The sequence below is a fragment of the Spea bombifrons genome, chromosome 12 (assembly GCF_027358695.1).
Source record: "Spea bombifrons isolate aSpeBom1 chromosome 12, aSpeBom1.2.pri, whole genome shotgun sequence".
In the NCBI taxonomy this organism is placed as follows: Eukaryota; Metazoa; Chordata; class Amphibia; order Anura; family Pelobatidae; genus Spea; species Spea bombifrons.
The window spans coordinates 20,166,995-20,181,543 of record NC_071098.1 but is presented as its reverse complement, the minus strand read 5'-3'; the positions used below and the strand labels follow the sequence as shown (position 1 = coordinate 20,181,543).

At 43.9% G+C, this 14,549-nt stretch overlaps 1 protein-coding gene across 1 annotated transcript in view; it reads left to right on the top strand.

Annotated features, from left to right (window-relative positions):
* Positions 1-14,549, top strand: part of LOC128469651 (serine/threonine-protein kinase SBK1-like) — a 142,554-nt gene that overhangs the window by 39,471 nt on the left and 88,534 nt on the right. Inside the window, exon 2 of the mRNA XM_053451472.1 lies at positions 7,121-7,304. Within this exon, the coding sequence (XP_053307447.1) occupies positions 7,121-7,304 (184 nt within the window). The remainder of the gene's footprint in view (positions 1-7,120; positions 7,305-14,549) is intronic.

Sequence of the window (14,549 nt, the reverse complement as noted above, 5' to 3'; positions counted from 1 at the left end):
TAAGAAAGGCAATCTGCTCCATCAGATGAAGTGACATGCCTGAGTGCTGCTAAGTATATTTCCAGTTATAGAAAACACGCACTCACTTTGACCAGTGGTTTGCCAGACATAATAGAAGCCGCTACGCAGGCCACACACTCTTCTTTTCATCCCAGTAGCTAAGAATTTCACCAGCTTTACTCCCCTTTCTGATTTCAGCTCTGTCAGTGGGTCCGACTTTACTCCCAAGCGCATCTCCCTAAAATGCAGCTGATCCACTCAGCTGTGTTCCAATGCTTGTGGCCTTACTGCTAACACTGCTGCTAGGAGTACCACTTCTCCCTCCTCGGACAGCATTTCCCTTTTCCACTGCCAGTCACTCACCCTTTGGATCAGTTGATCCCGGTAGGTAGTAAAAAGATTACATTTGAGTGCTAGGTTCCCTTAATTTTTGGATCACAGAGACAGGCTTGCATTATTTCAAGACATTTGTTGCAAACTCTGAAATGATCCTTCAACTTCCTAACTATGGATATAGAGTGCCACCATGAACAACCTTACTGTTTTCAAGAAACACATCTATCTTGCTGCCTAGGTGGGACAGCACTCGGATTACCTGGTCCAGACTGGCAGTGCTGGAGCTTACATTTTCAGTGACATCCCGGAATGGTTTAAGGACTGCCACTAGCTGAGTGACCACTCTCCAGTCCTCTATATTCAATGGACATGCAATACCAATGTTGTGCGCTGATGCAAGACTATGCAAGACTAACACTAGAAGTGTCCAGAAATGTTCCTGCTGCGTGACAGAACTATTGCTACTAATTTTTTTTGCGTCTGGCATTGTTGACTTCACAATAAGACGGCTGCACAGGGCCCACATTTGTACCGTCAGTTACCCCTACTTCAACATTGGTGCCTGCCTCTGCTCTCACCAAAAGTGATAACATTTTCCTTATTGCATGCAGAATGTTTTCGGAAGTGTGCTTTTCATCCATTACTTCTGCATGGAGAAGTAATGAACGATAGCCTATTGCAAGAGCTTCCTTAGACACAGTGGGCTGCGGCTAGTGTGCTGTCAAGGAAAGAAATGCATGCTGCCTGCTAGGTGCACTCCACAAATCTATTGTGAAATGTGCACACTGATCAGCAGCGTTGGAAAGTTGAAACACAGGACTGAAACAGTGGGGGTGGGACAATGGAACGTGAGGAAAGTTTGTATTCTGGAGCTACAGCCGTGTGAAAGGCTCCCCTTCAATCGTGGAAAAGGATGAACCCCCAATAGCAATGAACTGCCCATTAAGTCTGGTTATTTTTTTTTCGTCCTGCTGTTTGGAGATTGACGAGGGTGCCAGACATACTAGTTCTTGTTGTAGTACCAGCTATGCTGCCTGCACTGCAACTTTCTTCTGCCTCTTTCCTCAATAACACAGCCATGTGTTGAGTGTGGTGATGATGGCTCACCTTGGCACTGGTGAAATGACTGGATACCCCCCCCTTGCTTGCTTCCCACAATTTTTCCGTAGTGTCCTTCTTGTACACTTTCAGTGCTCCCAAATGTTGCTGTCACATGCAGTATTGGACTCTGCCTTTCTGGATGCTGCTTCTACTGCTCTGAGTGGATGAGCAGCAGTCAGATCAAATGGAATTCCTGTTACTCTGGAGCTGAGACTAACATTATGATGAGTCTGACTACTGCTAGCAGTATCAGAGCCTAACTCCTCTAAACCAGTTGCTCTTGACCTCTCACTCTCCTCTGGTACCTCGGTGGTTTGGGGCATAGATGGAGTTCCACTATGCGTAAATGCTCTCTATCTGTCTTTACAAAAATATCATAAGGACTTGGAGTTCATTATTGGGGTTCATTGGCACTGGCAAAGGCCTTTGGAAGGTGACGTCGCTTGCAGAACCACTTCTTTTTCAGTGAAAACACCGTTTGCTATTACTGGCCTTGATTTTGTGGTGAGACTTGTTCCAGTATTCCAAGGAATCCGAGGTTGTTTTCCAGGTCATCAATTTTGTTTTGAAGCTCCTCTATCATTGCGTGTTGGCTCTGTAGTGTTGTCTGTTGTGCAGCTATTGTGTCATCCATTTCGTTTTGAGTTTTTTCCAGTTCATTGATCCAGGACGTATTCATGTTTATTGATGTTATGGTATTGTCAATGGATTGTCTAAGTTTAGCAAAGTGTGCATCTATGAGAGGCATTAGGGTTTTAGTAACTTCTAGAGCCGTCTCTGTTGCTTGTGGAGTGGATTGGCTGGAGTGTTGAGTTTCTATTTGAGGAGTCAATATGAGCTCAGGTGAGGGTTCTCTGTTCTGTGTTGGAATGGTTTTATCTAGTTTGTGCAACTTTTGTGGCGTTTAGTGTTCGATTTTGTGGAGTTGTTCATGTATTTCTCCATGGCATCAAGTGTTTGGTGGCAGATATATAAGGGGGTGATGGCTACTCTCCAAGGGTGTCTTCAGGACATGTAAAAAGAAAAAAATGTGTTCAGGCACAGGAGTAGTGTTAATGAGGTTTGTTTTCTTGGTGTGCTTCACATCCTCATTGTATTCTCATATCGATAGGGAGGGGGAAAAGGGGGGGGCAGTGAAAGCAGCTGAAATAAAGCCTCAAGGGGTGTCTTTTCCCTTGGGTAGCTGGTAAGGTTTGAAGTGTTTTAGTAGTTGCTTTTATCCACTACTAGCAGTCAGCACTCGTACCCCTTTCACATACTATGCTGTTGCAGTTGAGTAAAATTCCTGATGTTGGTTCAATCCCTTTTGTTCCCGGGTTTGATTCAGTATTTTCGATAAGTGTCAAAGCAAATTGTTCCGTCAGTTTGGTACTATAAAACGTGTATGACTTCCCAGTGGCCTCCAGAGTGCTATTCCTTAGACCCAAATAGGGAAATTCTTGCTGAATGTTGTCAGGTGTGGGTATATTTTCCCAGGTGGGTACTCACCACCCCTCCGGGTTCCAGTGATTCGGGTCCCTGGCAAACAATGAGTCCCGAGGTTGTAACTCCTGCTGTGTATCGCCACCATCACAGCCCTCTTGGCAAATATCTGCAACCAAGTTTGGTAAGATTCTGTTTGCGTTGGGTCTCCCGAGACTCCGAGAGGGCCGTGTCATGGAGCTGTCTGCATGTAGGCCTTAGGCCTTGTGTCACGCAGTCCCTGTAATGTCGGGTTCACCGTGTGGTCTCTAGAGATGTCGAGTCCTCTTCGTAGTTGTAGTGGGAGTGTCCCTAGTGTAGTTTTCCTTTCATTTGTTGTTTGTGTTGTGGAGGGATAGTCAATGCTTTTAGGGTTAGTGCACCCCGTGGTTGCTTCAAGCGCGGTGTGTTGCAGCGACTCTTATAGTATAGGCCTCCTGCTTTGATGGTCAGCCTCTGGGGTTTGAGGGTGAAAACCCGAAGATCAGGGTATCACCATATCCCTCTCGGTGCCACATATCCCGGTGATATTCTGTGTGCGTGGTTTCGCTTACGAGACGTTTTCTTTCTTGTCTCAAGGAGAGCTCACGCAGTTGCTGCCATATGGGTACGGCGCTGGCAAAGGCAACAATGCCTCTGGTTCTTCTATTGGATCCTTCGTTACCTTACTAGTGGTGATACTAGGAGGAAATTATGTGGCAGTACTGGTGGTAACAGCAGGCGCAGGACAAGTGGTGGTGGCCTTGCGGGGGGGGTTATCAAAAAGGAAGGAGATAGCTTGGGAAGACAACTCAGTCTTGCTGTTAAACTTTCGGGCAAATGTAGTCTGCTTGGCACCTCGCATTTCCTGTTCTTCACAGAGTAATGAAGACAGGGTGCTGCTGCTCGTGGAAGATGAAGATGTTGGGGACAAAAGGTACCTCTACTGGGCTAGCAGTATTGGACATTGCCTTTTTAATAGTAGCCTTAGTGCTACCCTTAAATCGTTGATCGCCTCCTAAACGCTTTTAAAACGGGCGTCCGCCGCCATACAATGTATGGCAGTTGTTGACGCCCCGGGGAGGGGCCAGACATGGCCCCTGGTGCCGATCATGGCGTTGCTGGATGCCTCGAGGTCGAGGCATTACAGCAACGCTGTTTGGGTGCAGAAAGCGAACGTAGATCGCTTTCTGCACCCGTTTAAAGACGTGCCGGTTCTGGCACGTCATTTGTCATAATAGACTTATTTTTCCGTGCCGTGCCAGAACCGGCGATTGTCATTAAGGGGTTAAAGCAGCTTTTTGTTGTTTCTGTTTTCCATAGAAAACCCTAGTGCTGGGGGGACATTCAGCACTACTACTGCCTGCTATTGGTGCCTTTACTGGATATGGATTGTTGCGAATAATTCCCCAAAAAAAGATCTGAGACAGAGAGCTTGGCCTACTACTAGGTGGTGCATTGGACATAGTGACAGAAGTACTTGCTCGGCGAAACTGATGCAAAACTGCTGGTGGTGGTGATGGAGCCTTTCTTAGTACCAAAAGGAGGATCCATTAGAAATGTTATGTAGGTATGTGTGTGGACTGTGTGGTGTTTTTGTTTTTTTTTAACGGTAGAGGAAGTTGTTTAAGTTAATTTAATTTAGATAAATTAAAATTTAACAGCAAAACAGTTAGGTAAGCTTTACTGCTTGCTGAACAAAACATGCAGCACTTATGTTGCTGAACACATTAGCCACTGATGGACTGAGGTCCACAAAGAAAAATCTGAAAAATGTACTTTGTCTCTTTTCTGTTAACACAAGGCACAAAGCAGCACCATTACTACAAAGAAAGATTAGCTGAACACAAAAAAATAAATTACTATTACAGACTAGTTTAGCTTTTAAGCATTTATTTTAAACTTAAATTTTAAAATGTAAACAGGCAGCTAAGAGCAAGATTAATTTATTAACCTGAGCGATCTCTTCTTTCTACTAGCTTAGGCTAGGGCTTTTTCACTAGGCAATATGATTTTTCTACCTAGTACTACCAGTCTATCTTATTTTGTATTCTTGTATTCTACCTGACAGAATCCCTCAGGCACACAAAGATAAGTAACAGCTAATTTGCAGCTAATTTACAGCTAAGTATAATAATTTTAAAGGTTTTATTTCTTGCTGAAATATTAAATAACACACTGGTCGTTATAGTTGTAGTAGTATATTATATTATCTATAACTTATTGGTTATAACTGACTGTCCTGAATTATTCTTAAAAAGCAAATGCTCTGAAAAATACCCCTTGTCTTATATTCGAGGTTGTCTTATAATTGGACCTCAAAAAGAGGTCTGACTATAAGACTAAGATCCAGACCCCCCGCAGCGCTGCAGGGGACCTGGACCCTCCTCTCTGGCAGCTGGTGGACATCTGCGTGATGGTAGTGGGTATAAGGCATATCTTGGGGGCAGAGTAGCAAGCCTGGGGGCAGATGTGGTTTGACTGACTGACTGACTGTCCTGAATTATTCTACTAAGTACTATTCTCCTCCTCTAAGTGTAGTTAAAATGGCAGCCGCGCCGACAGAATAAACAAATGAACGGACGAAGATTTTCAGATTGCTCACATTTGTTTTCTTTCATTTTATTTGGATGAATGGGCGAAATGGTACAATTTGGCATGAAAACGCACAGTACATCAACTATCCATCTTCAATATACAAACTGAAACACACTATGTTCATATGGAATCTATGGAGTAACATAATAAAAGGAAAGATATTTTTTTAAAGGAGAAATACTATCGCAACAAGGACATCCTTTTAAACCTTTGCCCCTCAGCTTAAGACTAACATCAGGAAATAATACTGTACTGAAAGGCTAGTGGATGCACGGAATAGCCTTCAAACAGAGGTGGTAGATATCAATACTGTCAACGCGTTTAAACAAGCATGGGATAGACATAAGGCTCCGTTAGAAATAAGATAAGGCCAGGGACTAAGGAAAGTATTCAGATGTTGGGCAGACTGGATGGGCTGAATGGTTCTTTTCTGCCGTCACTTTCTATGTTTCCTGAGATATCTCAAGACTTGTCTTTGTCTCTTGTGGTTTTCTTTGGATCAATATATATTTACATTTTGTTAAAGTTTGGATCAGGGACCATGAGTACCCTCCAAGAGGTATCATGTAACGGTTGGAAAAAGGTTATGAAGGGAAGAATACGGGAGGAAGGAATTGAAAATAAGTGTTTATAGGGCAAATGTAATTTCCCTTCATTTAGTATATACCGTATTGGCTCGGATATAGGCCGCCCCCGTATATAGGCCGCACCCTAAAAGTTTGGTGCTTTTTTAAAGAAAAAGTTTTTTTCTTTAAAAAAGCACCAAAAAAAAACATGCTGCCACTCTGCCCCCCCCCCCGAGATATGCTGCCACTATCCTCCCTCCCCGAGATATGCTACCACTGTCCTCCTCCCCCCCGACATATGCTGCCACTGTCCTCCTCCTCCCCCGAGATATGCTGCCACTGCCCCCCCCGAGATATGCTGCCACTGTCCTCCTCCCCCCCAGAGATATGCGGCCACGCCACTGTCCCCCCCCCCCCGAGATATGCTGCCACTCTCCTCCTCTGCCCCCCCCGACTTACCGGAGCAAACTCCCGGGTGTCTTGCGGGGCCGGCGGGGGACATCTACGCAATACGCGTATACAACTTCCGGTGCCGGATGTGCCGGCACCGGAAGTTGTATACGCGTATTGCGTAGATGTCCCCCGCCGGCCCCCCAAGACACCCGGGATTCTGCTCCGGTAAGTCGGGGGTGGGCAGAGGTAAAACGCATTGTGCGGACGGTCCGCACGATGCGCTTAGACAACCTCCCGTGCCGGCACCCCCCCGTGGGAAGTGCTGGCAGGGGAGGCTGTCTGAGCGTATCGGGGAGTAGGATACGGGTCCCCTGCACCGCTGCGGGGGATCTGTATCCTAACCCCGCTGCCTGTCGGGCGTCGGGCGCTAGACCCCGAATATAGGCCGCACCCCCACTTTAAAGACTTAAAGTGGGGGGAAAAAGTGCGGCCTATATTCGAGCCAATACGGTATGTATATGTATATATATATATATATATATATATATATGTGTGTGTGTTTTAGTACAATGATTCATAAATCAATGCAATACTCTGTTTAATCCACAATTCACATAAAGTTTATTAAAATGAATCAATAGCCTTTCAAAAGTTTTATTTCAGCATTATTACTGTTTATTCTTCAGCTAAATATACAAAGTGACATGAACATGAATGAAATTAATGAGAATGAACAAATTCTACGAGAAATGATGGATTTGACATCAATAAATATGCCACACATGAAGCTGAAAGAACACTACCGGATCATCAGGGAATTGGGGAATGGGTCATATGGACATGTATTACTAGCTGAGCATAAAGCCACAGGTAAGAATCAGGGAATATAATGAAAGAAATCAAAGCACTATGCCTATTTATGCAACTTAAGCATGATTTAACTTTCACGCTGGTACAAAAAGCTAAGTGAATGGCAAATTACAGTAGCATCATACCTCTGTAGTATGTAATGAAAACTAACTGTGTTAAATTGGGTTCCTCCCCTTCTTAATTCAGAATTGAGTGTCATGGTGATTTGTGTAATAGCTAATAGACACACAGGCCACTTGTGACTTATTCCATCAAGCCCTTAAACACTAGACTTGGGCACCAGGGGGCTCTTCGTGTTCGTCTTCATGGGGAAAAAAATCTTCGTATTCCGCGAATATTCACCAGTTCCTGTCTCCTTTTGGGCGAATATTCGTGGACATTCTTCGTACTCGTTTCATCTTCGTTTTCTCCTGGCTGCGTAGCAGGGGTTAATAACACATCGGAGCAGCAGCAGTAGCAGCAGATGCGTTCGCGCCGTGAAGGTACGTGTGTGCGACTCTATTGGTCGCCGGAAGGGGGCTGGTCTGGCATCAACAAATGAATTGCAGAACTGCAGAATGCACTTCATTCATTGATGGCAGGCGAGCCCCCTGCCGAAACGACCAATAGAGTTGCACACACGTACCGAGGTGTACACAATACACATTGCCCGAAACTGAGGGCCAAGTTCCTCCGAGCAGTTGTCTTGTCTGAGACCTAGACAAATGCTCCAAGGAACTTGGCCTACATGCCTAACATTTGCTGCCTATTTATAATGGCATACTTTGCAACAACCCAACTTTTACTGGACAGGACTGGAAAAAAGCAGGACTGTCCACAAAAATGTTGGGTGTGTTGGCAGGTACGCAAATGGAAAAATGTTGGACAAGAACTAAAAAATAGCTTAGCGTTAATGTACGGTTATGTTTAAGATTATTAGCAGTGCACTGTTTTGGTTAAAGATGTATTATGTCTAAATAATAATTTAATTTTAATTTTAATGGGGGTTTATTTATTTTGATTTTAAAGTTATATTTATTATTATTTACTTTATTATATTTATTTAATGTTGTAGTGCTACCCTACCCAGCTATACCTACCTACGTGCACTAGCATACCTAGTTTAGCTAAATTTGATGGGACAGGACTGGAAAAAAAGCAGGACTGTCCACGAAAATGTTGGGTGTGTTGGCAGGTATGTGAACACACCCACTCACCTGTTTCACCCCAGGGCAAAGCATCCAAACAACTGTCAGTCCTAGACGTTTGGCAGCGGACTTCCAGAGCTCAGATACTAGGCCCTAGCGTAAGCTGGCTACTCCGGCAGAGGATAGCAGGCGTTGCCACACCGCAAACAGACGCAGCCAGGGGGGACATTTTAGGCATGACTGTAGCCAGGAATCGAACTGGCAGAGAAGAGACGCTGGCACCACCACCACCAGCATTGAAAAATGGAAAAGGCGAATGAGTGGGCAATTGGTGACCCACTCACCTGTTTCACCCCAGGGCAAAGCATCCAAAGACTGTCAGTCCTTGGCGTTTGGGAGCGGACTTACAAAACTCAGACACAAGGCCCTAGCGTAAATTGGCTACACCGGTGCCCCATGATATGCCTTTTAACCCTCTATATGCCACTGTGCCCCATGATATGCCTTTAACCTTCTATATGCCACTCTGCCCCATAATGCCTTTTAACCCCCTAAATGCCAGAGTGGCATTTGGGGAGGTATAAGGCATTTCTGGAGGCAGAGTGGCATTAAGGGGGTTAAAAGGCATTTCATAGAGCACTCTGTTTACAGAAGTGCCTTATGCCCCCCATACGCGATGTATGCGCAATGGACGCAGACAACCCCCGCTGCTAACCGCATCTCCTTCTGGCTGCAGCGGAAGTTGTCTACACCCTGCCCCAGCTACACACCAGGGACTCAGAAGCAGCGGTAAGTTGAGGGGGGGTGGGGGAACAGGAGGATCCAGGTCCCCTGCAGCGCTGCGGGGGATCTGGATCTTAGTCTCATAGTCAGACCTATTTGAGGTATATATAAGACGACCCCGATTATAAGATTATAAGGGAAAAAACCTAGTTTTATAATAGAGCAAATACGGTATGTAAAATTGGTATTATTCTTTTATTCAACTTCTATTGATGTTATATGAATCATACCTGGGAACTTCTCGGCTCCGGCTACCCGGAGCCTTCCCTTGCGGGAAGCTGCCAGGACTGCACACTGATGTCAGCGGGCGGTCCTGCTGATGTCGTTGGACGGTCCGGCTGACGTCGGTGGGAACACCCCCACGTAAATGAAAAAATGGGCGGGGAGCAGGGCGTGTCAAGACCCCGCTCCCGCGACTCGGAGCAGCGCTCACCCGGCAATCTCTGGGTCAAACCCGGAGAGTTCCCAGGTATGTATATGAAAAAAAATCCACTTTCCCCCCCAGGACAAGTTGCTCAGAGTGTTTGTCTAAATCTGAGACAACTGTTCTGAGCAACTTGGCCTGGGAGGAACGTGAATTTCATTGTAGGGCAAGGTACACTTTGGAGCACTTCGTATCGCGCCAGCATTTAAACCCGTCTGTGTGTGCGACTCTATTGGTTGCCAGCAGGGGGCTCACCTGGCATCAACGAATGAAGGGCAGCTGTTCTTCATTGGTTGATGCCAGGCGAGCCCCCTGCTGGCAACCAATAGAGTCGCACACACAGACCTTTAAATCCTGATGCCAAAGCTGCTGCGGCAATGTGTTTATTAACCCCTGCTAGGAAACTGGTGAAAACGAACACGAAGAACGTATACGAATATTCGCCCGAACCGAACACAGGAATGGGCGAATATTCCTCGAATACGAAGATTTTTTTTTCCCCACGAAGATGAACACGAAAACTTCACCGGCACCCAAGTCTAGTTCTAACTGAACTCTCCAATGTAAAAGCAGACAAGTCCATGGGACCTGAATACACACAAATTTATGAAACAGAACTTAGGGATGTCCTGGCAAAACCATTAGCAGAGTTATATAAAGAGTTACTAGAGTTTCCAGAAGACTGGAAGCTGGCAAATGTAATTTAACTTCACAAGAAGGGTAGCAGGAAAGACCAGTACTTTGTACTTCAGTAGTTCAAAAAAATGTATGGAAACAATGCTACAGGAAAATATTGTTAAATATCTGGATGTAAATTGTTTGCAAAAGCAGATCTTGTCAAAGTAATATTTTTAGGGTAAATCAAATTTTATTGTAATTTTCAAATAATGCAGGGAGGGGTACAGAAAGGAAAAAAGGGGAGGGGGAGGGGGGTTGACAGGTAATATCAAAGTAGGCGGTTCCCAGTACGTCAACGCGAAACAAAAGAAAAGCAATAACAAAGTGCAATGACAATATCACACAGAATAACACGTGCAGTACCAACAGATCCATGGATCTTCATTCTGTAAATACAGTTTGTGTTGGTTAACGTTTGCACATGTTAGGGTAAATGATTCAGCCAAATGATTCAACTGGTAAAGAAAACAATATGTAAAAAAATGGCTTAAAAATATGTAAGCCAATCTGCTGCCATTAGCGTCAAAGAGGAACATGTCTACTGTAGAATGTTTATATACTGTCATGCACTAGCAGCACAAAGTGACTAGATTTGGGTGGATCATTAGTAGAGTTGGATAAAGAGGTTCATGACTGAGTCATAGCCAATATAAATAAAAATATTAGACCCTGCTGCCAATATATTTTATAGTGAAAAAAAATTGGACCCTACCCAAGCATTTTGTTGGGCCCTGCTCTACAGCATGCAATAATATATATATATATATATATATATATATATATATATATAATGTCAAAAAACAGAGTATTGCAGAGTATGCGGTGATACCTTTTTTATTGGACTAACATAATATTTAAAAGACAAGCTTTCGAGAGTTATCCTCCCTTCATCAGGTCCGAAGCAATACTGATCAACATGATAGAGGTTAGAACTTAAAACAAGTGATGGTATTAGACAAGGGTGGGGGGGGGTTGAGTGAGGTGTCGTAAATAATAGGTCTGGAGATGAGAAATGCAGAGAGGTAGAGAGATAACCAAGGGACAGAACAAATAAACCTAGGGAAACCAATAACCACATTAAAACATCAAAGATAATAACAGCAGTTAGACACACATTGGATGTTTAGATGAAGTTCATATGAACTTCTCTGGCTTTCTTCACTCTTCCGTGTATAGAAAACCCACAGGCAGGTACAGCTACCTTCACAATTCAAGCTTTCATCCCAAACACACTAAACAAGGTGTCATTTACAGCCCAGCCATCAGATACCACCGTATTTGCTCTGACACTCAGGACCGAGACAAACACCTGGGCGCGTCATTTCAGAAGAAGGGCTACAAGGAAAAAAACTATATCCAAAAATCTACTGTAATAACACCACGAGAAAGGCTTCTAGAATACAAAAAAGGATAACACAAGCAGGATCCCTCTGGTAGTTACCTACAACCCAACTCTTGAGGAAATCTGCAAAATTATTAAAGACCTATAGCCGATACTCTCAGAAGACCCCATACTGAAAAAAATATTCTCTCAGCCCCTAATACTGGCATTTAAGCAACCACCAAACCCGAGGAAAAGATTAGTGCCCAGCAAACTGACCCCAGAGCAGGCGCATACACAGAATGGCACTGTACGATGCAACAAACTTTGCAAACATATATGTGACAGTAACACAGCCAGTCGCAACAACAAAACATTCAGCATCAAAAACTCTTACTCATGTACATCTGCAAACATAGAATACATGATTCAGTGTTCTGCATGTGACAAAGGGTGCTACATTGGGGAAACGGGGCTTAAGTTGCACCTTAGAATGAACCTGCACCAAAGCTCCATCAAAAACCAGGAGGAAGAAAAATATTGCACCCCGGTAGGACATCATTTCACACAGAATAATCACTCCATCCAAAACCTAAAAATTAAAGTACTCAAAGGAAATTTCAGAGGCTCTCAGGAAAGAAAAACATTTCAGATGAAAATGATACATTTCAACACCATAAAAGAGGGACTTAATGTGGATTCTGGTTTCCTTACACACTACGAGACACCCCACTCAACCCTCCCACCCTTCTCTAATACCATCACTTGTTTTAAGTTCTAACCTCTATCATGTTGATCAGTATTGCTTCGGACCAGATGAAGGGAGTACTCTTCATCTTGCAATACTCTTTTTTTGACATAGTGTCTACTGGACTAATACGGCATATATACCGTATTTGCTCGATTATAAGACGACCCCGATTATAAGACGACCCCCCAAAATCAAAATATTAATTTAGGAAAAAAAACAAAAAGCCTGAATATAAGACGACCCTATAGGAAAAAAAGTTTTACCAGTAAATATTAATTCATGTAAATATATTTTTTAAATTTCCTTTTATTTGCCAACCTGCCCCCCCCCAGTTATGCCACTCTGCCCCCAGAAATGCTTTATACCCCCCCTATTTGCCACTCTGCCCCATGATATGCCTTATACCCCTATATGCCACTCTGGCATATAGGGGGTTAAAAGGCATATCATGGGGCTGAGTGGCATATAGGGGGTTAAAATGCATTTCTGGAGGTATATATGCATATCATGGGGCTGAGTGGCATATAGGGGGTTAAAATGCATTTCTGGAGGTCCAGAAATGCATTTTAACCCCCTATATGCCACTCAGCCCCATGATATGCCTTTTAACCCAGCATGTACTGGCTGCCTTGGCTTGATAGGAGTGTGATTGCTGCTAACAGCAATCACACTCCTATCAAGCCAAGGCAGCCAGTACATGCTGGAACCTGGGGATGATAGTAGTGGGATTACAGCCTCCCTATGCCATGCTACAACCCCCACCCCCCTTACACATCCATGCTATCACACACAAACACACATTCACAAACATTTAAATACTCATTCATTCCATTAATCACACATACTTCACACATTAATCACACATACTTACCCAAAAACCCTCCCCCACCCCCTTACCTGAACTGCAGATCTCTCACTCGAAGACTTCTGCAGGGGACCGGCTGTACCAGCAACTTCTCTGGCCCCGCCCCCAGAGGAGGGAGGGGGAGATAGAGTTCTGTGAGGAAGCTACAAGCTTCCTGTCCTCCTGCTTCTAACGGAAGAGACGCTGCTCGCGGCCGGTAAGCAGCATGGCCCCAGCCATTTTTTTGGGGTCTGATTAGAAGACGACCCCGATTATAAGACAAGGGGTATTTTTCAGAGCATTTGCTCTGGAAAAAACCTTGTCTTATAATCGAGCAAATACGGTATATATATCTATCTATCTATATATATATATATATATATATATATATATGTCGTATTCGGTTACACGTGCTGCTTCCATGTGTTGTTTATTTGATCTATACCCGAACTACAGGGAGTAAGTAAAAGAGGTATGGCTTAGTGAACGAGGGGACAAAGGGACTCTGGGGATGATTACGGGGGGGGGTGTCTCTCAAAGTCACGGTAAGGTCAGAAGGTGGAAAGACTGCACTGACTCTCACAGTCTTCCCCTAATCTGCAGTCAGTGTGGCAAATGTTTTGTTTTTGGTATGGTAGCGGAGGGAGTGATTGCATGCAAGAGACTGTGGAGCAGGGGCCAAGGAAATGCTTGGGCAGGGTCTAATTTTTTCACTATAATATAAATTGTCAGCAGGGTCTAATATTTATATATATTGGCAACAGGGTCTAATATTTATATATATTGGCATCAGGGGCTAATATTAATATATACTGGCAGCAGGGGCTAATATTAATATATACTGGCAGCAGGGGCTAATATTAATATATATTGGAAGCAGGGGCTAATATTAATATATACTGGCAGCAGGGGCTAATATTAATATATATTGGAAGCAGGGGCTAATATTAATATATACTGCTTGTGCCATCTTGGTCCCTAATGCTTAAACACCCTGCTTATACCATCTTTGACTTTTGACAAATCAATAATACACCTATGATTCACACAAACACTTTTACAGTCACTCACTTTCATTCACACAATCATTTATTTTTTCACACAAATTATTTATACATATTCATTAATGGATTCTCACAAATTCATTAATTCTCTCATTCACACAATTCATCCACACATTAATCCATACTCACTCATTCTGACTCTTTATTTTCCTCCTTTCTCCCTATCTTCCCCCCTCTCCCTCCCTTCTTCCTATCTTCCCCCTTCCCCTCCCTTCTTCCTATCTTCCCCCTTCTCCCTCCCTTATTCCTATCT